The 24,748-nt window shown below is 35.9% G+C and overlaps 1 protein-coding gene across 3 annotated transcripts in view; it reads left to right on the top strand.

The window, feature by feature from the left end:
- Tnks (tankyrase) overlaps positions 1-24,748 on the top strand; it is a 637,218-nt gene that overhangs the window by 227,630 nt on the left and 384,840 nt on the right. For all 3 annotated transcript variants that reach the window (XM_090377953.1, XM_090377952.1, XM_090377954.1), the window contains exon 12: positions 739-890. In XM_090377953.1, the coding sequence (XP_090234079.1) occupies positions 739-890 (152 nt within the window). The remainder of the gene's footprint in view (positions 1-738; positions 891-24,748) is intronic.

Here is a 24,748-nt window from a genome sequence, read left to right as displayed (position 1 = left end):
ATCACAGAACTTGATTGGGCATACTACGAAAGGGGAGGTGGAGGTTAAATTAAATTATTCTTAAGATATTTGTGGATTCAACTTGGTATCTGTGTGGGCCAGACTGATTTTTCCATATCATTTTCCTCAAACCATGTGTCTGCAAACCTGGCTTTGTGACTGAGTGCATTATTGTGATGTTGTTGTCAAGGTCTATTTTCCTGGCCCCATGGTTAATTGTTCAAAACTTAATTATATGATGATATAATCATAAAGAGTTCTAGAAACTGACATCTTAGATTTCAGCCATAAGTAGTATTCTCCAAACCTGTACTCAACCATCTAACCTGAATAGGGCCTCTTTCCATCATTCTAAATTTCTACATTAATTGGCTGTCACAGCACTTGAAGAAAAATTTTGGCATTCATTTGTTTTATGTTGGGCTTCTGAATTTCAATTCTGCAATGGAAACCAAGCCTGTAGTTCTGCACAGATGTAGCTTCATTTACGACTTTTCAGAAACAACTGTGATAATATAATTGTCATCAAAGATTCCCCCCCCCCTCTCTCTAAAACTATAAGGTTTACACAGCAACTCATGTTGATTACTGCTAATATCTGCCTTGATATCTTTTATAATTTGCATATAGATAGTTTGACCTACTTCACTTCACTAGGTGGGTTGCCTGAATTGAAAGTATAGTTTTTTATTTGGTGAATATGCTGTTCAGTAATTAGTTTAAAATTATGTTTTGCAGAAAATATTATCTACTCATGCTTCTGTTGTAAATTGCCGTGATGTTGATGGAAGGCAATCAACACCTCTCCATTTTGCTGCAGGATATAATCGTGTGACAGTTGTTGAATATCTTTTGCAACATGGAGCTGACGTTCATGCTAAAGATAAGGGGTAAATTGTATACGTTTCATTTAATTTGAAATAGTTACAGTTATGAATGTCAATAATCCAAATTATTAATGGAGGATAGAAAATCTTTTCGATGATAATGGTTATCCATTATCATCGAAATTTGTTATCCATTACTTATATAACCAGAAAGCTCTACTATTTATATTCTTTATTTATATTCTAGAATAGAGATCACCATTTACAGAAGTTTTTTTTTTTTGCAGTTCATACAGTTGATTCCGGTTAATTGGGACACATCGGGACTAGTGCATTTTGGCCCGATTAAGCGGCTGCCGCAATTATCCAAAGTTTCACGTAAAAAAAAGGTTAAAAATAAAATGGACCCCTGCTTTACAATTGGTTCACTATACAATCAAATCACGTTATGATGGAGTCACCTAAGTAAAGTACCGTTCGCTATACGATGTGTAGTAAGCGCTGTTCATTGTGATCACGTTTGTGAATTGAATTTTGGTTCTATTAAACAGGGATTCTAATTAGCGAAAATAGGAGGAATATTATACACAGGCTATAAAAGTAAAGATATATTAAGCACAAATTTACCCTTTATTACCTTACCAATTAAAAAATTAAATGATACATGAAAATCGGAATTAATACTTACTGTAATATGTACATGCTAACTAGTTAGCATGTAATATGTACATGCTAACTAGTTGACATTTCTGTTCGCTGACATTTGTGGGTGGGGGTTAAAATTCAAAACAGTAAAAAGATAAGCAATCAATAACAAAGAACATGGCACACACAAATTGCAAGTAATACGATATGTGCAAGTGAGAACAGAATAACAAGTTACGAATCTTTAAAAATAGGAATGAAGAGAAGATTATGAATATTAATTTTTTTATATGATTGAAGATTTCATGTAAGTGTAAACACATTTTACCATAACAACCCACAGAATTCCAGCTTCGATATTATCTCAAATTCAATAAGATCGAGTTTACTATCCGTTTATGATTGCGCTAACAGAAAAGCCCAATAAACAGGTGACTGCTAATTGTTTTTATTGCTTTATGGTTGTGACCTCCAGAAATCGGACCGAACCACGTAGTACGTTTGGAGACAATTGTAGGATTGACTCCAGTGCTGCGGTCTTCTTTCCTGATTAAACGGCATGTTGTCCCAATTAAGCGAAGTAAACCCTGGCTATTTTCTCGATTGGGTTCTGTTTTTTAAGATTTGCCCCAAATAAACGGCTGCCCCAGTTAACTGGAATCCACTGTATTAGCAAAAGCATAGCTCAGTGTGACCCAGATCCTTTTTTGCTATAAAATTAATAAAATGTCAAGTAAATATTTTGATAACATATTTTTACTTCCTTTTATTATAGACCACTACTTATTATAACATCGAAAAATGAATTCAGTGTAATGTATGATTGATTTTTTTTTAAATGCCACAGGTTTAATTAAGGGAATTAACAGAAATGCAAACCGAAAATAAAATAATCATTTCTAACTTGGTTGCTCCTGCTATATAAAAAAATTTCCGTTGTGATTTGGGCATTCCATTTGACTTATGGGAATCGAATACTGTAGTTGTTTGCATTTTATATCCCGAAATTTAACCCATCCAGAAATAGTTTTGAAAAAAGAAAAAGAATTATTTTGATCCTTAGTCAAAAATTGAACATTATAAATTGTTTAGATGAAAGTGAAAATATAATATATCAGTCCTTCAGCAATGATCCAAGTACAAAAAAAGAAATAACTGTTATTTGGCTAGCTAGTGGTCAAAGACTGAAGTATGGTCCTTTTTGGAGTTCACAAGTGCTGCTGTTTTTTTTTCTGTTTTTTTTTTTGAAGAGATTGTGCTTGTGAGTTTCTTAAATTGAATTAATATTAATTTGGAATTGGCACTCATACTTTAGTGGTTGTAGGGCATATCTCCTTGGGTGAAAGGTCATGTACCTTTTTTTTTTTATGTAAACCCCAAACACGAGAGGTATTAGAACCTATAGTATAGTACCGTGCTTGGGTTGGAGGTTGAGAAGACGAAAGAAGATATTTGTTGACATTGGACTTGAACTTCTATAGACTGTAATTTTCAGGAAATTCGTATGGAGGAAGGTTGTTCCAGAAAACGGCAGTTGAATGAACAAACGAAGAAGATGAAAAGTTGGTTCTGTGAGTTTGAAGTTGGACAGTAAATGGATGTTGGCTGTGGGGCACGTGTTCGGACTGTTTTGAAAGAGAGTGCGGGAATTATAGAAGCCAATTCAGAAGAACAGTGCCCATGGAAATATCTGTAGAAGAGGCATGCAGCAGAAACAGTACGTCTATGAGACAGCGAGTGGAGAGACTCTGTTAAAGATGAATCATTAATTAACCTAACTGCCTTCTTCTGAATGGAATCAAGAAGCCTGAGAAAGGTTTTGGGGGCACCACCCAGATGTGGGAACAATATTCCATGGCAGGGCGGATTTGCGATTTATACAGAGTGAGCAGCTGTTTGAAAGAAAAGTAACGCCCAGAGCGAAAGAGAAAACCAAGTTTTTTAGATGCAGAGGAAGCAATATTTGTAATGTGCTTGTGCCAAGAGAGATTAGAAGTCAGGGTAATCCCCAAAAGAGATATATCATCTTGCCTAGAAATCGTAGTGTCACCAAAGATAAGCATAGGAGCAGAAGAATCCTTTTTGCAAGGTATAAGACAATACTGAGTTTTAGAAGGGTTGAAATCAACTAATTCGGCTTTGCCCCACTATAGAATTACTTGAAGATCAGCATTTAAGGAATTGGTAGCAGATTTTTGAGAAGTTGAAGCTGATTGAACAGGGCAAGGTTTCTCAATGGAAAGTGGAATGCAATATGCTATCATCGGCAAAACTATGGATAGCATTTCCAGTCAATGGAAGAAGGTCATTAATATACAAGAGGAAAAGAGTGGGGGAAAGAACTAAACCTTGGGGGACACCGGCATTAGTGGAGAAGTTAGAAGACAGAGAGCCATCTACCATCACCCTCAGGGAGCGATCAGAGAGAAAACTGGATAACCAATTACTAAAAACAGTTGGCAAACCATAAGATGGAAGCTTTTTTAGAAGACCTTTATGCCAAATACGATTGAAAGCCTTTGAGATGTCAAGAGCAACTACTTGTGTTTCACCGAACCTTTCCATTGAATTAGTCCATAAATGTGTAACATAATCCATCACCAGTGGATCAACACTGACGGAATCCATACTTGCGATCGTTGATCACACGGAAGGTTTCTAGGTAGTTTAAGAGTTGGCGGTTAATTGATTTCTATCTTATTTTAGAAAGAGTAGAAGTAATTGCAATGGGACGATAATTGGATGGGAGGGATTTGTCACCCTTTTTAGGAACTGGCTGGATATGAGAAAATTTCCAAGCAGAAGGAAAAACACCTTTGGAATAAGAAAGTGGAAAAAGGTGGCAAAGAATAGGAGTAAGTTCAGGAGCACAGGTTTTGAGAACAAGTGGAGAAATACCATCGGACCTGGAGCTTTCTTAGCTTCAAGGTTCGTCAAAATCCTTCTGACATCCGTTTGGCGGAAGACCACAGGACGCATTGAATGGAGCGTGTTGGGAATGGTGGGAGGTGTTTTACCAAGATCATTAATATATGAGTTGGAAGAAAAATGGGATGCTAGCAGGTTAGCTTTATCCTTGGCTGAAGTGACAACAGAACCATCTGGTTTGGACAGAGGTGGGAGCAGAGATGGGCAAAAGTTGCAGCCAATAGCTTTGGCAAGGGACCAGAATGCTCGGCTACCATTAGGGCAAGAAGCAAGTTTTCTACTCTTAGCCTGTTCAAATTCTAGTTTGGAATGATTAATAACTGCTTTACAATTGTTGCAAGCTTTGGTGTAGGCAGAAAATGAAACTGAAGAATTAGAAACAAGCCAATTACGATATGCAGCATTCTTCTCTTGAACAGCCTTAGCACATTTATTGGAAAACCAAGGTTTAGATAAAGGGCGAGATTTTAAAGTGGAGTGTGGGATAAAGGATTCCATTCCTGCAAGAATAATTTCACTGACACGATCTGAGCAAATGTTGACATCAGAAGTTTTGAAACAGTAATTGGACCAGGGAAAAGAAGTCTTGCAGGTCATCCCATTTTGCATTCTTGTAATGCCAAACAACACGAGGTTGGGAATAGCCATGAGATAAAGGCTCCATTGGAGAAGAGACAATCACCAAGTTGTGATCTGAAGTGCCTAAAGGACCCCTCACTTCGACCGGGTACTTAGAAGGGTTGTTTGTGAGAAAAAGATCAAGCGTATTGGCTGTATGATTAGGATTGTCTGGTAAATGAACAATTTACCAGACAATTTGTGGAAGGTCATTAGCAATTGCAAAAGCCTCAGCATCTCGACCAGCTGGGTCGGTGTGACTAGAAAATGGAAGCCAGCTGGAGTTGTGAACATTAAAATCACCAAGGAAAATTACCTCACCGTTAGGAAAGTTGGACTGGAGAAAGTCAAGTTGCAAAGCGAGGAAGTCAAAGAGCTCCAAGTGATTAGTGGAGTTGGGAGAACGGTAGAGACAACAGATGAATTTTACACAATGAGGTAGAGAGATTTTAAACCAGAGAAGATCAAAGAGAGGAGATTCCAAATTGCCAAGTCTCTGACAGGGAATATCAGAACGGACATATGCACAAGTAGCACCTTTGAGGCAAAAGGAATCATACAGCAAATAATTTGGGAATCTGAGATGAGCGGTAGTTGAATCAACTGATAACTGAGATTCTGTCAGAAAAAGTACGTGGGGATTGGAAGATTGCAAGTGGAAATGGACATCGTTGAGATTAGAATTGAGACCACATATATTTGTGAAATGAATTAGGAAGTGCTTGGGGGGTTTAGATTTTTTCGCAGATAAACTTGCTCTATTAGTTTGACAATTCATGGTGTATTCAATAGTAAGAAAAAGTGGGCGGAACATGCTGTACGAAGTAATGAAATTTTTGATATGGCATACACATGGTAAGAATATACCCAGATCCTTGACATAACGTGGCCTCGACAACGCTCCCCGTATACACACTACTCGGACTCCCTCCAGTCACTATCTGGCAGAGTAGAAGTAGCAAGATTATACACTAGCTGATCCGGAAGCCTCCTAGAGAGTTACCAATAGGTTCGGTCCGGTGTACTAACTAGCAACTGGCCTGCGAACACCGTTTTAGAGCTGTCCCCTCGAAATGTAAGCAATATTGGATCTCGCCACGATGTTCATCATAACCTCAAAATTCATCAATCGTACTGCATGAAGGAAGAGATGGGAAGGGTTGACCAGAACTTAGCTCTAGAGACTAAACATGGGTTCCACCACTTCAAGCCTCCAATAAGCAAAGTGGTGGTATTGCACCGGTTGATGAGAATCATCTACCACCTAGTACTGCCTGGTAACATAGAGGGATGGCATTCCTCCATGTGGTGTGGGCACCACACCTCGACCCCCGCTTACGTTGGTTCACACCTGGGTGGTCACTCACCATGTACTTCTGCGTGGAGGTTAAACCATGATTACTAATCGTGCCACCATCGTGAAGATGCAAGCAGAGGATTTGGCTGTCACAGACCATCCAGACTTTGCCGAAATTGGGTCCAATTGACTTGAGTGTCACCTGTATATCAGTTCCCTCAGCATTTTAGACTCCCAAGTAGCAAGTGCAGCTTGTCTGGCCTATCTGAGAGAATGTCTGTGAGAACCTCAAGCACCTTACTATTGAGGGAGAGTTTTATTTTATTATTATTATTTTTTTCTTATTTTATGATTTTATTTTAATATTGGTGGCGTGTCTTGGTATACTAATAGTGATATACCACCTTTCCAGAACAATTGTAGCATTAACTTGTTTTGTGGTAATCAGCCTTTCCTTTTTAATGAATTTAAGAAAATTAAGCAAATTAGAAAATTAGTCATGTCATCCTTCCTCTCGACTACCAAGCATGCCGTTTTGAATTATATTTGGTTTCAAGGACTTTTTTACAGATTCTTCCTCCAAATGTAATATAGTTTATTTAATCAATAAATCAAGGAATTATTCAAAATCTCAAGTCTATTTACAAGAAAGATTTCATGCATCAGTTGATTCGCTATAAAAACACCATTAAGGAATCTTAATCACAGTACACCATAAAACAGGCCATTTTTATGCCACTAAGAATTATACTTTAAGGAGGTCTTCTAGGAAGTATTAGCATTAGTAGAGGCATTTGGTGCAAGAAAGCAAGCTTATGCAGCATCAGCCAAAAAAAAAAAAAAAACCCACTTCCACTTCACCCCTCTGTTCGTTCAAAATACCTGTCCAGCTGAGCCTTAAACTTATTTAGGCTATCAACCTCCACCACAAGGGATGGAAGTCTGTTCCACCAACCAACCACCCGCTGGCTAAAGGCAAATTTCCGCACGTCTATCCTACATCTGTCTTTCCTCAATTTGAATTTATGCCCTCTCAGGTGATTTTTCTGAGCTAGAGGAAGAATCCCGTCAGCATTGAGCATGCTTAAACCATTCAAGGCTTTATACACCTCTATCAGATCACCTCGCTGGTGCCTAGTCTCCAGACACTGTAATTTGCAAAACTTAAGCCTTTCTTCATAAGAGCACCCCTTTGTTCCATTCACTAATCTTGTTGCCCTTCTCTGTACTCGTTCCAGCAGCTCTACATCCTTCTTGAAATGAGGCCTCCAGACCTGTATACAGTACTCTAGGTGTGGCCTGACCATTGCCTTATACAATGGAATAATCACCTCCTTATCCCTGCTGGAAAAATTCCTGTATATCATTGACAATACTCCATGAGCTACTCTTGCAGCCCGTCTGCACTGCTCAGAGAACTTCATATCTGCCTGCACAACCACCCCCAAGTCCCTTTCATTCTCTACCACTGTCAGTGTAGTACCACAGAGTTGATACGTTGCTCTGGGGTTGCTGTTTCCCATGTGTAGTACTTTACATTTGTCAATGTTAAACTTCATTTGCCACCTCTCAGCCCATCTGCTCAACCTTTCCAGATCCTGTTGCAGCAGCATAGTGTCAGTAGTGTCCTTGACAACCCTGCCAACCTTTGTGTCGTCTGCAAACTTGGACATTAAGCTTGATATACCATCATCAATATCATTTATAAATACAGAAAACAATAATGGACCCAACACTGAGCCCTGAGGGACTCCACTAATAACATTAGTCCACGATGAGCAGTGTCCATTGATTACCACTCTCTGTCTTCTCCCCCTCAACCACCCCTTTATCCATAGCAGCAATTTGCCTCCAATGTCACACTGCTCCAATTTGTGTAGCAGTCTTCCATGTGCAACAGTATCAAAAGCTTTCTAAGATCTAAGTATATAATATCAAAGTTATTCCCTGCATCCAGTTCTTTTGTGACTGCATCATAGTATCCAATCAAGTTGGTCAGGCAAGACTTCCCCTTAACAAAACCATGCTGTGTCTGAGCTATAACTGAAGTCTTGTCTAAATGATCCTGCAGTGCTTCTTTAACCAGTGCCTCCATTAATTTTCCTGGAACAGAAGTTAAGCTCACAGGTCTATAATTACTTGTGTCAGCCTTTGATCCTCCTTTGTGAATTGGGGTCACATTTGCACATTTCCAGTCTATGGGTACCTCCCCTGAGTCCAAAGAAGCTCTCATAATTATGGCTAAGGGTTTGCTTACTTCCTTTGCTGCCTCCTTTAATATAACTGGATAGATCCCATCCACCCCGGGTGCCTTTCTTGTGTTTATCTTCAACAGTTTCTCCTCCACTTTACTCCCAGTTATTTCAAGATTCTGTAGCTTACTGCTAGAGTTGAATACACCTCTGGCATTCCCCTTGCTGAATAACTCCTCATGTGTGAATGTCGATGCAAAATATTCATTTAGTTTGTTAGCTACCTGAGCAGGATCATCAACAGTTGACCGATCAATATCAAGTGGACCAATCTGATTCATCGCCTTCCTTCTAGAGCTTACATAAGTAAAGAACTCTTTGCTGTTTTTCTTTGCATCCTTTGCCAAGGATTTCTTGTAATCTGCCTTCGCCTGCCTAACCTCCTTTGTAACTTGGTTGTATATCAACTTGTATCTATCATAGGCTTCTGTGTCATGTGTTAATTTGTAACTATCCCATGCATTTTTCTTCTCTGCCATATGCCTCATTAGTTCATCTGACATCCATTTTGGCCTAAACCTTGAACAATATTTCTTAGTTGGTATGTAAAGCCTAGTAGCTTCCAAGATAAGTTCTTTGAATGCTTCCCATTTTGAATTTGCTGTTGGTACCATCATCAGTTGGTCCCACTGTATAGAATTTAAATACTGTCTCAGTCCATCGTAGTCGCCTTTATGGAAGCAATAACCCTTCCCTTTACCCCTAATGGTAGTTACCTCTTTGAGTAAATCCCACTTCAGCACACTGTGATCACTGCCACCTAGTGGTTCATTTATCTGCAGATTCTTAATGCATGAAGAATCACTGCTGATAATCAAATCAAGAGTATTACTCCCTCTAGTTGCCTCCCGAACATGCTGATGTAGAAAACAATCATCCAATAAATCCACAAAAGCCTTGCTAGTGCGTGAATAACCAGCCCCCAAATTCCAGTCAATATCTGGGAAATTAAAATCTCCCATTATAAGTGATCCCAATCTTCTAGACTATCTTCTGAGGAAGAAGAATATTTTAAAGTGTAATTTCAAAAGAAAGAAGAATGAAGTTAGAGAAATCAGTGAAATACTGAATCAAGCTAAGCCTGAAGATCCACTCAGTAATCTCAAACAAGCTGAGGTTGAAGAATTGGATAATATGCACAACAATGCAGAAGTGATTTATAGCCCTGGAAATTCTGATACTATAGATATGATTGTGAACTCTACCAATTGAAATAGATTCTGATGAAGAACAGGCTGAAATAGACATAATTTGCGGTGAAAGTCTCAAGCTGAAATTTTATCTTCAGCCTGTGGCTGAATGTGAAACTTCCTGGGCTGATGCAAGTTTAGGTTTTTCAACTTCAGTCAAATTTTCTGAGTGAAATTGTGCTTTTTTTTTTTTTTATCTCAAGATGTTATGCAGGCATTTATGCAAAAGAGACAGCAAGACTCTAAGTAGGCGGATTAATATTAATATTATATGCAATGGCTTCTATAGCTTGTGCTGATTTGCACCTTCTCCATTACCAGTAATATTAACCTAAAGAATGAGTAAATGTTTATTTTGAAATGATGTTACAGTACTGTACAATAATTATAGTGTTTTCTTAGTAAAATTAGATTAAATTTATTTGTTTTGATTGTCTCAAAATTAGAATTGGAATTAAAAAATAAAATTAAACTTAGAATTGTCTTAAAATTTATATAATTAGATTAAATTTACTTGTTTTGATTTGTACAGTGCATTTTTATTAAAATGCAGTTTACATCGATACATATTCAACTTTTAGTTATTATTATTTTTTTACTATTGTTTTCCATTGGTTTTTCCTAGTTGGTTGGGATGACCAGATAACCAGAACACAATAAATCCCCATGCATACTGAATAACAAAGTTTTTGCTGTATTCTATTTAACTGTATTTTACTGTTTAACTGGTTACTAACAATTTGGATGACCCAGAATTCCTTCTTTTAGTCTGAAGTATGTTAACATGAACACATTTCCAGATTAGAATTTTCAACTCAAATGTAAACTTTATTTTTGTAGGTGATGCTTATATATATGCTCATATACACAATCTGTGTTGAGATACCAAGAGAAGAAAATGTTGAGAAAAGCAAATTTTAATATCTGACATAGCCATTATGACCTTTAATTTCTTTTGTTCCTTTTTTCAATGGTGCCTCCGTAGCCAGGTGGGAAGGAGCAGCAGTGCGTAGCACATGTTTCTTGATTAGACCGGGGTTCGAGCCCGTCACCACCAAATACGGAGGATGCGGAAAGGTCAGGAAATGACCACCGCATATCCCGGAGCAATATGGCCTTAGTTGCTAATGCTCCTAAAAACCAAATAACAACAACAATAACAACCTTTTTTCAATGGGCGCCTCCGTAGCCAGGTGGGAAGGAGCAGCAGTGCGTATCACACGCTTCTTGATTAGACCGGGGTTCGAGCCTGTCACCACCAAATACGGAGGATGCGGAAAGGTCATTCAGGGAATGACCACTGCATATCCCGGAGCAATATGGCCTTAGTTGCTAATGCTCCTAAAAACCAAAAATAACAAAAAAATAAATATCCTTTTTTCAGCTCATTCCCAAAGTAGTGGTTAGTTCAAAGCAATATGGCATCTTGCCATATTGCTTTGAACCAAACATTTTTAGGATATCAGACATTTTTGATAATATCAATATAAAATTTTTAGTATATTGTGGATCTGTTTGAAGTTTCATTGACACTAAGTGATAGCAAAAATTTTGTCTCTAATCTTATTTTAATTGATGTGATATTGCCATATTCATATGCACATGTTATTGAGTGTGCCAGAGTGTCTTTAATGATATTGAAAAAAAGTACTAATTCACATTTGATAAGCCCCTATTGGTGTATTGAATTTAAAAGCTAATTTAAAACAAAATTATATAAGTTGCTTTATTATATATGCCTGTTTTAGTTTTTTTTAAATTCCTGAAATTTGGTCTGTTGTTTTAAGTGTGAATTTGAGGTCTTCATATATTGCTGATTTGAACTCAGCTCTTTTAATTATATCACGATTTCTGATAATTATATGCCTGTGTTGCTGGTTCACAGAAACTGCTAAATCAGGATTATTAAAATAATATGGTAAATATTTTGTATATAGCATGCTGTTATAAACAATTGGTGCTAAAGGTAGGTTTTAACTAAAATGTGGAGTCATTAAAAGTTATTTAGCCAACTAAATTGTTTGCAGTTGTCCTTAGGATTTAATTTGGACTGTTGAACATTGCTAATAAATATGTTGAAAATAAAGTTAAGAAATTAATTGAATAATTTAAAAACAAATCATTACAATGCCAAATTTTTATTCTAAGCACCGGAAAATGTTAATTGCAGTAAAATTCTGAAAAGAACAAGTATAAGCATTTTCTTGTAAATAGTGATAATTTCTGCACATTAACTTATTTAAGTCAAGGAAAATGGCATGTTTTTGTAAGGATATCTGTGCCTCACTTCCAAACTTCTGCTCATTCTTTTACTTTATTTTTAGTTAAAACTGCATAACTATAAAAAAAGCATATAGAAACCATTGAAACCTATGGTTATGTATGTAGATAATTTCTATCTGTGATTTCCAGTAGATAATCCAACCTCAACTGATGAATCTTTTCTTCATTCCTAAAGCAAGAAATGTACCAATCTTAAATCAAATTTGGTGCTTTACCAGACGAAACTGAATCACCGAAGAATTGAATGGACATCCTAGAAACATGTGAAGATAGGAATTATTCAAAGACTCAAATAACTAGTGACATGACAGGGGATGCACTCCTGATTTAAGTTTTAGAACACTCTTCCGAGGTCTATATAAATATCAAGTTTATAAGGCAATGCACAGAGTGTTGTTATACACACTGTATTACAGTACACAGTCAGTAAAATGAAATGATTACGAGGCTAATTATTGATGGCATTTGATGCAAGAAAGCAAGCTTATGCACCATCAGCCAAAAAAAAAAAAAAAAAACCCACTTCCACTTCACCCCTCTGTTCGTTCAAAATAGGATACACTTTTTCACCATTCAATACATCCAATTAATAATCACTAGAGAATTGAAACACTTATTAGAGTTAGCATTAGCATTAGTAGAGGCATATGATGCAAGAAAGAAAGCTTATGCAGCATCAGCCAAAAAAAAATAAATAAAAACCACTCCCACTTCACCCCTCTGTTCTTTTGAAATACCTGTCCAGCTGAGCCTTAAATTTATTTAGGCTATCAACTTCTTCCACAACAAGGGATGGAAGTCTGTTCCACCAACCAACAACCCGCTGGCTAAAGGCAAATTTCCGCACATCTATCCTACATCTGTCTTTCCTTAATCTGAATTTATGCCCTCTCAGGTGATTATTCTGAGCAAGAGGCAGAATCCCATCAGCATTGAGCATGCTCAAACCATTCAGGGCTTTATACACCTCTGTCAGATCACCTCACCGGTGCCTAGTCTCCAGACAGTGTAATTTGCAAAACTTAAGCGTTTCTTTGTAAGAGCAACCCTTTGTTCCATTCACTAATCTTGTTCCCTTCTCTGTATTTTCCAGCAGTTCTACATCCTTCTTGAAATGAGGCCTCCAGACCTGTATACAGCAATGGCCTGACCATTGCCTTATACAAGGCAATAATCACCTCCTTATCCCTGCTAGAAAAATTCCTGTATATCATTGACAAGACACCATGAGCTACTCTTGCAGCCCATCTGCACTGCTCAGAGAACTTCATATCTGCCTGTACAATTACCCCCAGGTCCTTTTCATTCTCTACCACTGTCAGTGTAGTACCACAGAGTTGATACGTTGCTCTGGGGTTACTGTTTCCCATAAGTAGTACTTTACATTTGTGAATGTTAAACTTCATTTGCCACCTCTCAGCCCATCTGCTCAACCTTTCCAGATCCTGTTGCAGCAGCATAGTGTCAGTAGTGTCCTTAACAACCCTGCCAAACTTTGTATCATCTGCAAACTTGGAAAGCTTGATATACCATCATCAATATCATTTATAAATACAGAAAACAACAATGGACCCAACACTGAACCCTGAGGAACTCCACTAATAATATTAGTCCACGATGAGAAGTGTCCATTGATTACCACTCTCTGTCTTCTCCCCCTCAACCATCCCTTTATCCATAGCAGCAATTTGTCTCCAATACCACATTGCTCCAATTTGTGCAGCAGTCTTCCATGTGCAACAGTATCAAAAGCCTTTCTAAGATCCAAATATATAGTATCAAAGTTATTCCCTGCATCCAGTTCTTTTGTGACTGCATCATAGTATCCAATCAAATTGGTCAGGCAAGACTTTCCCTTAACAAAATCATGCTGTGTTCGAGCTATAACTGAAGTCTTAGCATTAGCAGAGGCATTTGATGCAAGAAAGCAAGCTTATGCAACATCAGCCAAAAAAAAAAAAAAAAAAGTAACATAAATAAAAATAACCACTTCCACTTCACCCCTCTGTTCTTTCGAAATACCTGTCCAGCTGAGCCTTAAACTTATTTAGGCTATCAACTTCCACGACAAGGGATGGAAGTCTGTTCCACCTACCAACCACCCGCTGGCTAAAGGCAAATTTCCGCACATCTATCTGACATCCGTCCTTCCTCAATTTGAATTTATTGAGGTACTGTAACCATGTAAATAGAGATATGGAAATTTTACATAAAAATTTACAGGAAAAGACACACTTCTGCAAAACAACATTTGATTATTTGTAAAGAAAACCACTCTCTCCTAATTCCCGAAGAGGTCGCTTACAGTAGAAAGTTGACCAGAGCCCATTGTTCGCATTGGGAATACCCCTCGACCAGCACAAGTTCTCTGTATGTGGGACAGGCGGTCCGATAGGATTTACGAGTATCACTAAGTGTAATCCTTTTAGCTCTCTTAATTCGTGCAGCAGCCCTAATTGCCTAAAGGCCAGAAGTGCAAAAAGTGTGTGCCGAGTCTCTTCTAATCTGTTCGTTATATAAAAATATTTTTCACTCAACCGAAACTATTTTAAGTTCGTTAAAGAGAGGTCCGACTGAGTAATTTAAAATTTCAAAAATGGTTATAAAATTTTATATAGAAAATATCTTAATAATAGACAGTGAAAGATACAAATTTAGTTAAATAACTTTAACTAAATGTATGTATTTGAATAATGGTTAAACATATGAAAAAAAAAAAAATTTTTTTTTCTGAATACGGTAGACCCTTGATTTTCCGGGATAGTTGGTAAAAAAAAATACCCGGATACTCGATTTCCCAGTTAATCGAAAAATACAGTAAGTCCCCAACGTGTAAGAGATACGTTCCAGGACTTCTTACGTAAGTCGAATTTTACATAACTTGGGAATGACTAATAAAATATTACTACTATATCCCTGATATGCCAAAATTACAAAAACCACATAATATCCTCAGAAGAATGAAGAAAAATAGTTCAATTAAAAACTTTATCCTGGGATGGCAGTGAAGTAGCTGGAGTGGCACATAAGAAAAAAAAAAACATAAAAGGAACAAAAAACGCATGTTATTGTACTGTAAAAACCGATTTGTATTTCGTAGCCTTGTACTGTAAAAGCCGATTTGTATTTCGTATCCTTGGTTATTATAGTTACTTCATTGGTGCCGATCACTTCACCGCTTCTTGTATTCTGTCTTTCTCCTTTATTGTGTTCACTGTTACCACTGACAAATCTGAATTCCGCATGATACTTGTTAATGTTTGACCATTTTCATACATCGTTATTATTTTAATTTTCTGATCCAACTCGATTGCTTTCTTTTTCTTAATAGATTTACTAGTACCGCTGTCACTTATTCTCTTAGTCAGCACCATGATAACAGGCAAAATTTAATTTTCTGAAAAGAACTTCACAGGGTAAAGGCGAAAATTCACTATTATCGCCAAGCTCACATTTTACTAAAGCACATTTCGGGAGGTCGCTGCTATAAAACAATAAAAACAATTTGCACTTTCTGGGTTATTGACTTTTCTGTTAGTGCGATTCAGTATAAACGGGTAGCAAACTCGATCTTATTGCATTTGCAATAATACCAATAGCTGTAATTCTGTGGGTTATCGTGGTGAAATGTGTCTCCTTCGCTGAAATCTTCAATGTTATTAAAAATATGTAAATAACGTAATGTAAGTCGGCGATTTACTGTATCGAAAAATCTTCAGTAAGCTACGTAAAAAGTACGGCAAGAGATAAAAAAAATGAAAAACCTACCACGCACTACTCACATGTCCAATACAATGCTTCCTTTATTTTTTACAATGCTGCGTATGGTTTGGTCACCAACTTTATAATGGTGCTGTAGAGATTTAACGGATGCACCGTTTTCAAACTTTTGAATAATTTCAAGTTTTTGTTTAATTGAAAGCAAAACTCTTGCGTTTGTCCATTTTTGTGATTTCTGAACAAAAAAAAAAAGTTACTATAAAAAAAAAAAAAATTCCGACATCCCTGACATAAATAACAAAACAAAATATGGCCTTTTGCGGTGTAATGGAACACAACAATCGATGACGCACTAAAACAAACTAAACATTTGGTCTCTTGTTTTTGAGCTGCGGGTGTGAAGACGGTGAGGGGTTGCAAGATAATAGGTACACTAATCTCCCAATGATGACTTATAACACCGTATCTTGTCACTTATTTATGGCTTGCAAAACATCTGTTTATACCTTTATATTTATTACTTGAATTTTATATAAGATTTTTGGTTGATTTTTTCTTTTTTTTTTTTTTAATTTGGAATCTTGAAGTGTCCTGGTTACTCTGATCCCAGTAAATCGGGAGTCTGCTGTATTTCAAATTTCAAAATGTACTGCATGCAAATGTCACACGCTGTTAATAAAGGTGCCAGTATGCCGTACCATTACGTACCATCCCAAAGAAAGCACTATATATATATATATATAAAGAAGATTAGAGACATTTAGAGAAAATTGGAGAATAATGAAGAAAATTAGAGAATACTGGAGAAATTGGAGAAAATTAGCAAAAGTTAGTGAAAATTAACATAATAAATTTACATGATAGATATTAAAATTAATCATGTTATCCGTAGGGCGTTGACCAACAATGCTTTTCTAAGGTATGATGGCCATGTATGTGCCCTTGGGGATAACTATGTACAAATATATACAGCGTCCATTGTAAATCTGTGAATCTTAACCCTGTGGTTCCTTGTTATATTCCGTGTTTGTAAATAAATTTCGTTTTTGCATTAAGGCTGTAATAATTAATTCTATATGTTAACTTTTGCGGAATGCAATATAGCTGTATAGTGATGATGACCAGTGTATTTATATTCATGGTGTTAATATCTGTGCTAATGGTGATTTTAGATATGACAGACCCATAGGTATGACTATAACTATAAAAACACAGTAGCCAATATGGACACTGCAGATCAACCCTGTTTCTCTCAAGCAAAATACAAAAATTTTATAGATCCACATACTTACCGGCGAACTTAAAATAATTGAAGACAATACCCTACAAGAAGTGATGCGCAAAGGAACAAAATTCAGACCCAACTCCAAAATTTGCTTAAAAACATTACACAACTCCATTAATATGGATCTATTGCAATTTGCTTACAAAACAGCATTTTGCATTAAGGCTGTAATAATTAATTCTATATGTTAGCTTTTGTGGAATGCAATATAGCTGTATAGTGATGATGACCAGTGTATTTATATTCATGGTGTTAATAACTCTGCTAATGGCGATTTTAGATATGACAGACCCATAGGTATGACTATAACTATAAAAACACAGTAGCCAATATGGACACTGCAGATCAACCCTGTTTCTCTCAAGCAAAATACAAAAATACAAAACACCCCAGTGGAAGCATTTCAAAGATGGATTAATATTAACACAAAGTTTATCTTAACTAGATTCAGAGACATCATGACATACCAATATGATCACAAGATATACAATATAAAAAGTTAGATAGTATGAATCAGAGCTGTAATAACTCAATATGTTCTACGTTGATAATAATATTAGTAAATAAATAAATAAGAGGAGTTAACCTCAATATAGTACGTGGAACACTTCCGTATGATACCCTCCAGAAATTAAAACGGAAAAAACGAAAAAATCGACAACTTACCGGAACATTAAAGTAAAATATAAATAATTAAATAATCAATTTAACACAATTCAAAATCAATTTAAAACAATTAAAATTCAAATTAACGCAATTAAAAGAATCTAACGAAAATATTCAAAACGATTTTCCTTCCTAAATTATCTACGCCCGAATGATTGGTCTGTATTGAAGACCTCCATAGATTTGCGACGGGAAGCACAAGCCTCAGAAATAAAAAAACAGACACGTTAATAAGTTGCAAACATTATCGAATAGTTCAAGACACGTTTATGCGAATTCTAACACATTGTCGCGAGCCTGCGACCAAGTTCACACGAGTTGGGTGACATCCCCCCCACAGACACATAACGCACTACCTCAGAATATGTCGGCTAGTTCACGAACACCCCCTCACCCAGTATCCAATGAACCGACATATCAACAGGTTACAAATCTTTCCTCGTGTACACTATCGCAGGACCAGATTTCACTTTTATCCAAAGGATTAAATTATAATTTACCACCTCGAAAGCTGCCAAAAAAACAATGCGTAATTGATATTGAATTTGGACTTCGTAGCGTTCCACAAAAAGATGTATTTATTCAACAAGTTAACCAAGTAGTAAATAACATAAAAGAAACGCGACTTCCTAAATTGAATATACATGAAAGTTCAGCTTTACGAGAACTTCGAGAAAATAAGGACATTATTATACAGAGGGCAGATAAAGGAGATACAGTGGTAATACTAGATAAACATGATTATATTAATAAGTTAGATTCAGTTGTGTCTGATACCTCCACTTATCGTGAAGTGGACCAGGCACTGTTTACCAATTTGGTAAATCAATACAATAAAACGTTAACCACATATCGTAAAAACGACTACATTACTATGGTTCAGTTGAAGGAATTGAAGTCCAGAACATACAATATTCCTGCACTTTTCGGTCAGGTAAAATTACACAAGCCTGGATTTCCGATTCGACCTATTGTTTCCTACAGGAACTCGGCATTTTCAACCATAGCCACACATGTATATAACATTATAAAACCTTTTAGACAGGTTATACAATTTGGGATTAAGAATTACGATACATTATTTAATAATCTGAAAGACTGTAGACTCGGCGACAACGACAATTTATTCTCATTAGATGTTACCTCATTATATACGAATGTAAACGTTGAATACACATTAGATATTATTTGGGATATGTTAAATAAAAACTCGACACCGATTAATTATACGAAGCTGCCTATTAAGGAAATTTTTCACTTAATTAAACTGTTAGTTGAAGCTAACTACATCACCTTTCGAGACAAGGTGTACAAACAAATTTTTGGATTACCAATGGGTTTGAGCCTGAGTGGCTTAATGTCAGAGATCTATCTCTCAACGATTGAACAGATACATTTGACACCTTTTCGTCCCCGTATCACATACTATGGGAGGTATTTGGACGATGTTCTAGTTATTACCGATAGTACTACTATCCAAGACATTTTACATTCGTTTAATAATATTCATTCTAGACTCAAATTTACATTGGAAAGGGAAGATACGGATACAAAGTCATTAAACTTTCTAAATTTCACGCTTACCCGGGACTCGAACAAAATACAATTTAGCATCTATCGAAAACCCACAAACACCGGTATGCTTCTACATTATGATAGCTACCACCCGTTCACCTACAAAAGATCGATTATCTTTAATCAATTTCTAAATGCCTATAAATATTCAACGACGGATTCTGCTTTGGACTCAGAAATACAAATATTAACTAGCAGATTCTTAAACAGGGGTTATCCCATTAACACAATAAATCGAATTAGGGTACAAGCTAAGGATAGGATACAAAATACTACACCAATCAACAATAGAAATATCAAAAAATACTTTATTTCTGTCCCATATGTTGAACAGTGGCACAAACAGCTTAACAGATTCTTTAAAGATACCGAATTTAAAATTATAGCTAGGCCCATACGGAAGTTACACACTATACTGAACAATCGCTCGGTTCTTTCCGCGTTCGCAACAGAAATCAATGATCTAGTATACAACATTTCTTGCGGTGATTGCGACTCGTCTTACCAGGGTTCGACCCGGTTTTCTCTTAATATCCGTGTTAATCAACACGAAGCCTCTGTTCGTGCTTCTCGTTCAGCAGCGTCAGAATTAGCCTTTCATGCCATTAACGAAAAACATACTTTTTTATTTAACGAGGCCAAAATACTTAATGTTCAACGTAATTATACGCGACTATTAATTGCAGAAACCGTTGAAATTAAATTACATGAGAATTCTGTTAATGTTCGGCGGCCATATTTGATCTCCGATGCGTGGACCTTTACGCGCATGCGCGAAGACATATAATCACTATTTAAGTTGCAGGTTTAGCCTGATTCGGTAATTTTCGTTCCTGTGATCACGACAGTCGGTCGAAAAGCATTGTCAGCTTCAAGGAAGGAAAATCGTTTTGAATATTTTCGTTAGATTCTTTTAATTGCGTTAATTTGAATTTTAATTGTTTTAAATTGATTTTGAATTGTGTTAAATTGATTATTTAATTATTTATATTTTACTTTAATGTTCCGGTAAGTTGTCGATTTTTTCGTTTTTTCCGTTTTAATTTCTGGAGGGTATCATACGGAAGTGTTCCACGTACTATATTGAGGTTAACTCCTCTTATTTATTTACTAATATAAAAAGTAATAAACAAAAAATCAAAAACCTACAAAATAAGTTCGTAATCACCAACACAGACAAAGCTAATAACAACTTCAGCATCATTTGTAAGAGATTCTATATAGACACCCTAAAACAGGAATTGGACCACAGTGACACTTATAAGTTCATCAATTCTACCTCTAACACAATTACTAAAAAAAGCTAATAGCATTATACAAGAAAATTAAATTAAAAATAGATAACACCCAATACCCAAACATTTATTGGATTCCCAAATTCTACAAAATCTCAACAGGGAAAAGGTTCATCACCACATGCAGGAACAGCTACAACAAAACATCTAGAAAAATAATGGAAGCCAAATTAAATATAATAACTAGCAATCTCACAAACACAAGATTCATCTCCAATAACAGGCAGTGCATTGAATATATTAGAAACAACCATATTAACAAATTGTACACATATGACTTCAAAAACCTGTTCACCAGCATATCACACGACAATTTGATAAAAGTACTATCTGAATATTACAAAGAATATCAAGATAAACTAGGATGTAAAAAACTGTACTGGCTAGACCTTATCAACCTTAGTGTGAAAAATAACTACATACAGATGGGTAATAGCATCTACGTGCAAATAAGAGGTGTGGCTATGATTGCAAGTAGTTCTTGCTCCATAGCCAACCTCTATTTGCACTTTTATGAAAATAAGATTAAAGAAAATATCACATACTACAGGTACACTGACGATATACTTGTCATCAACTATGCAGATTTCGACAACATGGATAAGAAAATTTATCCCAAAGAACTGACTATAGAAAGAACCAAGACAGAAAGAAACCTGCAAGCCACCTACCTAGACAGTCAAATCACACTAGCAAATGATTTCGTATACACCAGACAAAAGAAACAAGTTTAGCTTCCCAGCTATTGAACTAAAAAAACTGGGAAACTAATTTTGCCAAGAATATACATAGAAATGTGATCAGAAACCAGACCAACAGAATTATACACATATGTAATAACCTAGAAAACATGATGGAAGCTTTAAAATAAACTAAAAAATACCCTCATCAATAACAAAATACTTGACAATTACATCAGACACCTTATAAACTCAGCCACACATCCGAAATTCGAACAGCAACCAACTAACATTAATCCTAATAGAATCACAGAAAAAAAATCTTTTCCACGGAACATAAATGCTCAAATTAGAGATGAAAATTGGCTACCATTTGAACCCCAGGTTAATTGCAAATAGGTGAGGCTCGTCACCTATCCGCACGGTACCTGCATGTCCAAATTCAAATCCCCACTAGCAGAGTTATTAACAACATGAATGTAAATGCACTGGTCATCATCACTATGAAGGTATATTGCATTCCACAAAAGCTAACATATAGAATTAATTATTACAGCATCAATGCAAAAACAAGATTTATTTACAAACACGGAATATAACAAGAAACCACAGGGTTAAGATTGACAGATTCACAATGGACGCTGTATATATTTGTAAATAGTTATCCCCAAGGGCACATACAGGGCTGTCATGCTTTAGAAAAGCATTGCCGGTCCACGCCCCTACGGATAACATAATTAATTTTAATATCTATCTTGTCAATTTATTTCTGTTATTTCTAATTTTTAGTTTAATTTAAAGCATTAAACATAAATATAAAAATTAAAATCATATTGTATCTGCTTCCTACAATAAAACAAGCGAAAATATACAATTGTCCCAAGCTTTAAAATTATAATTTAAAATCCAGTCCACTCTCAGGAATGCAGAGCATTAGATTTTGCCTACGGCAAGTTAACTATCACGCCATGGATAAAACCTGGTAGGTCTACGCAATAAATAGTGCTACACACAAAATCTAAAGAAGGTGTGAAAATTGAACATTTTCAGTCTGACCACCACAGGATCTGGAGGTTGAGGTACAATGATATTTTAATCTGATACATACCCATAGGGCTTTGAATCTCCTATCACAGTTTGCTGTCATATATGTAAACCACCCTGTTTATTTAAGAATTAAGTTCATATATTTAAAAAATTACTCTATTTATTCTAAATTATTCACCAAGTAATTACCTAAAGTTAACTGAGCAAAATTGGTATAGAGATTACAGAAACAGGTATGTACAGTCGGTCCTCGTATAACACGTGTTTGCATTACACGAATTCGATCATACACGATTTATAAATAGGGGAATGTTATCTTATATAACACGAACCGAATTTGCTTATACACGATTCGCCTTTGTGTTTACAAGAAATGGCAGTCGAATGCGGAATCACCCCCAACTGAACGCAACACGATAGGAACGAAGAAGATTCTGAAAATGTATTTGTGTTTTATATCAGTGAAGGGGGAAACACATTTCACCATAATAACGTAAAAACCAACACCATTCCAGCTATCGATATAATCGCAAATGCAATTAGATGGAGTTTACTACCAGTTTATAACAGATTCCACTAGCTGAAACGCAACTGGAAATTGTTTTTATTGTTTTATGGTAGTAACCCCCAGAAATGTGCTTTAGTAAAATGTGAGGTGTTAATAGTGTATCTCTGCCTCTACGGTGTTGTTTATTCAGTTGCTACACGCGCGCCGCTTTGTTTCTGTGTATCAAGCGTGCCACCTCGTTTGTAATTGTGCTTTATTCCCTAAAAATTAGCAAAATACTTAAAAGGTGTGAAAAGGAAGCGTCCTGGCTAAGACACTGCAGATTCAGAGAGAAAAAAAAGAGAAGCAATATCGATAAACAGAGGCGGACTGCGTCAAAAATTCTTACCCGGGAAAATTTGTAGTGGCCTCATACTACGGTTTATGGCCAAAATCACACCGGCCTCCGGCCCACCGTGGTTTCCCCCGTAAGGCTTATGGCCAGTCCGCTTCTGTCGATAGAGAAAAAATATGAAATTGTGAAAAGCTTTGAGCGAAATGAAAGACCATGTGATATTGCACGTGCTACAGACCTAAATGAGGCAACGCGGAGAATTACAAAGAATGCAGAGAAAATAAAAACAACTTTCATAGCGGGAACAACTCAAAGTGTAATTAAAATCCATTAGATTAAGACACAAAGAATTGGAAGAGATGGAACGGCTGTCATCTCTTTGGATAGAAAATAAAACAAAAAGCAAGTTTGCTTACGATAGAAGCAAAAGCATTAGCAATATTTTATTACGACTTACGTATTATAATTTATACTTACGTATTATAAACTACGTAAGTATTTTATTACGACTATTTTATTTAATTTCATAAATTTTTTACGAATAAAATACGTATTTCATCCGTAAAAAATACTTTTTTAGTATTAAAAAATACTAAAAATACTTTATTATAATATAATATTATTTTTATTACGTATTTTAATCGTTATAAAATACTTACGTATTTTATAACAATTAAAATTACCCGATTATTTATTGTGTTTGGTAATGTTTTGGTTCCAAATGTGTGTTCAATCTTGGGTGGTCGGCACCTAACCCTACTTTTCCCATAGGGCCTGTTGTTTATATTGCACGATTTTGCATTGCACGAGGGTTTCTAGGAACGCAACTATCGTGCTATACGAGGACAGACTGTATAATACATTCTTCTAGTATGGTTATGTCTGCTCAAAACCCCTGAGGAAGTAGCAATATTTGGCCATAAGGGAGGATTAATTTTTGCTAATTTTCTCCAATTTCTCCAGTATTCTCTAATTTTCCACAATTTTCTGTAAATGTCTCTAATCTTTTTTAAATTTTACATTAATTTTGTTGTTTTTACATTTATATGTATCATGGTATATTAGGCTTTTCATACCAGGGTTAGATTTATATATAAATAGTGGATTGGTTGGGGTCACTACAAATCTGATGCTCCCAAGTAGTACCAAAATTAATTATAAAAAGTAATGATACTGTATATAAATAAGTTAAATGTTTATATAAAATAACAAGAAATAGGAAATAAGATCATAGAAAAATTGAATTAAGAAGATATAAAAATGGGGAAGTACCCTAGTGCAGTCAAAATCTAAGCAAAGCATGGACAATAAAGTTGGGGGGGAAAGTGAGTGAGATGGAGTGATAGATTGGAGATAGACGATAACTAATAAAATATACATAATAACAAATAAATTGACAATAAGGAAGTTGCCACAACTTACAAAACTGCCTCTAATCAGGTGTGAACAGCCAGCATTGCAAGCAACATGTGTCTTCATTTGTGATGTAAATCACAAGCCAAATGGTAAAAGCATAAACATTAATAAAAATGAGAATAAAATTTTGTAAACAAAATTTTATTTTCATTTTTTATTATATTTATTTAATACAAGTTAAG

This window comes from Mastigoproctus giganteus, chromosome 7 (genome assembly GCF_048544385.1).
Source record: "Mastigoproctus giganteus isolate SK-2022 chromosome 7, ASM4854438v1, whole genome shotgun sequence".
NCBI lineage: Eukaryota > Metazoa > Arthropoda > Arachnida > Uropygi > Thelyphonidae > Mastigoproctus > Mastigoproctus giganteus.
This window is presented reverse-complemented; position numbering and strand designations above follow the sequence as displayed.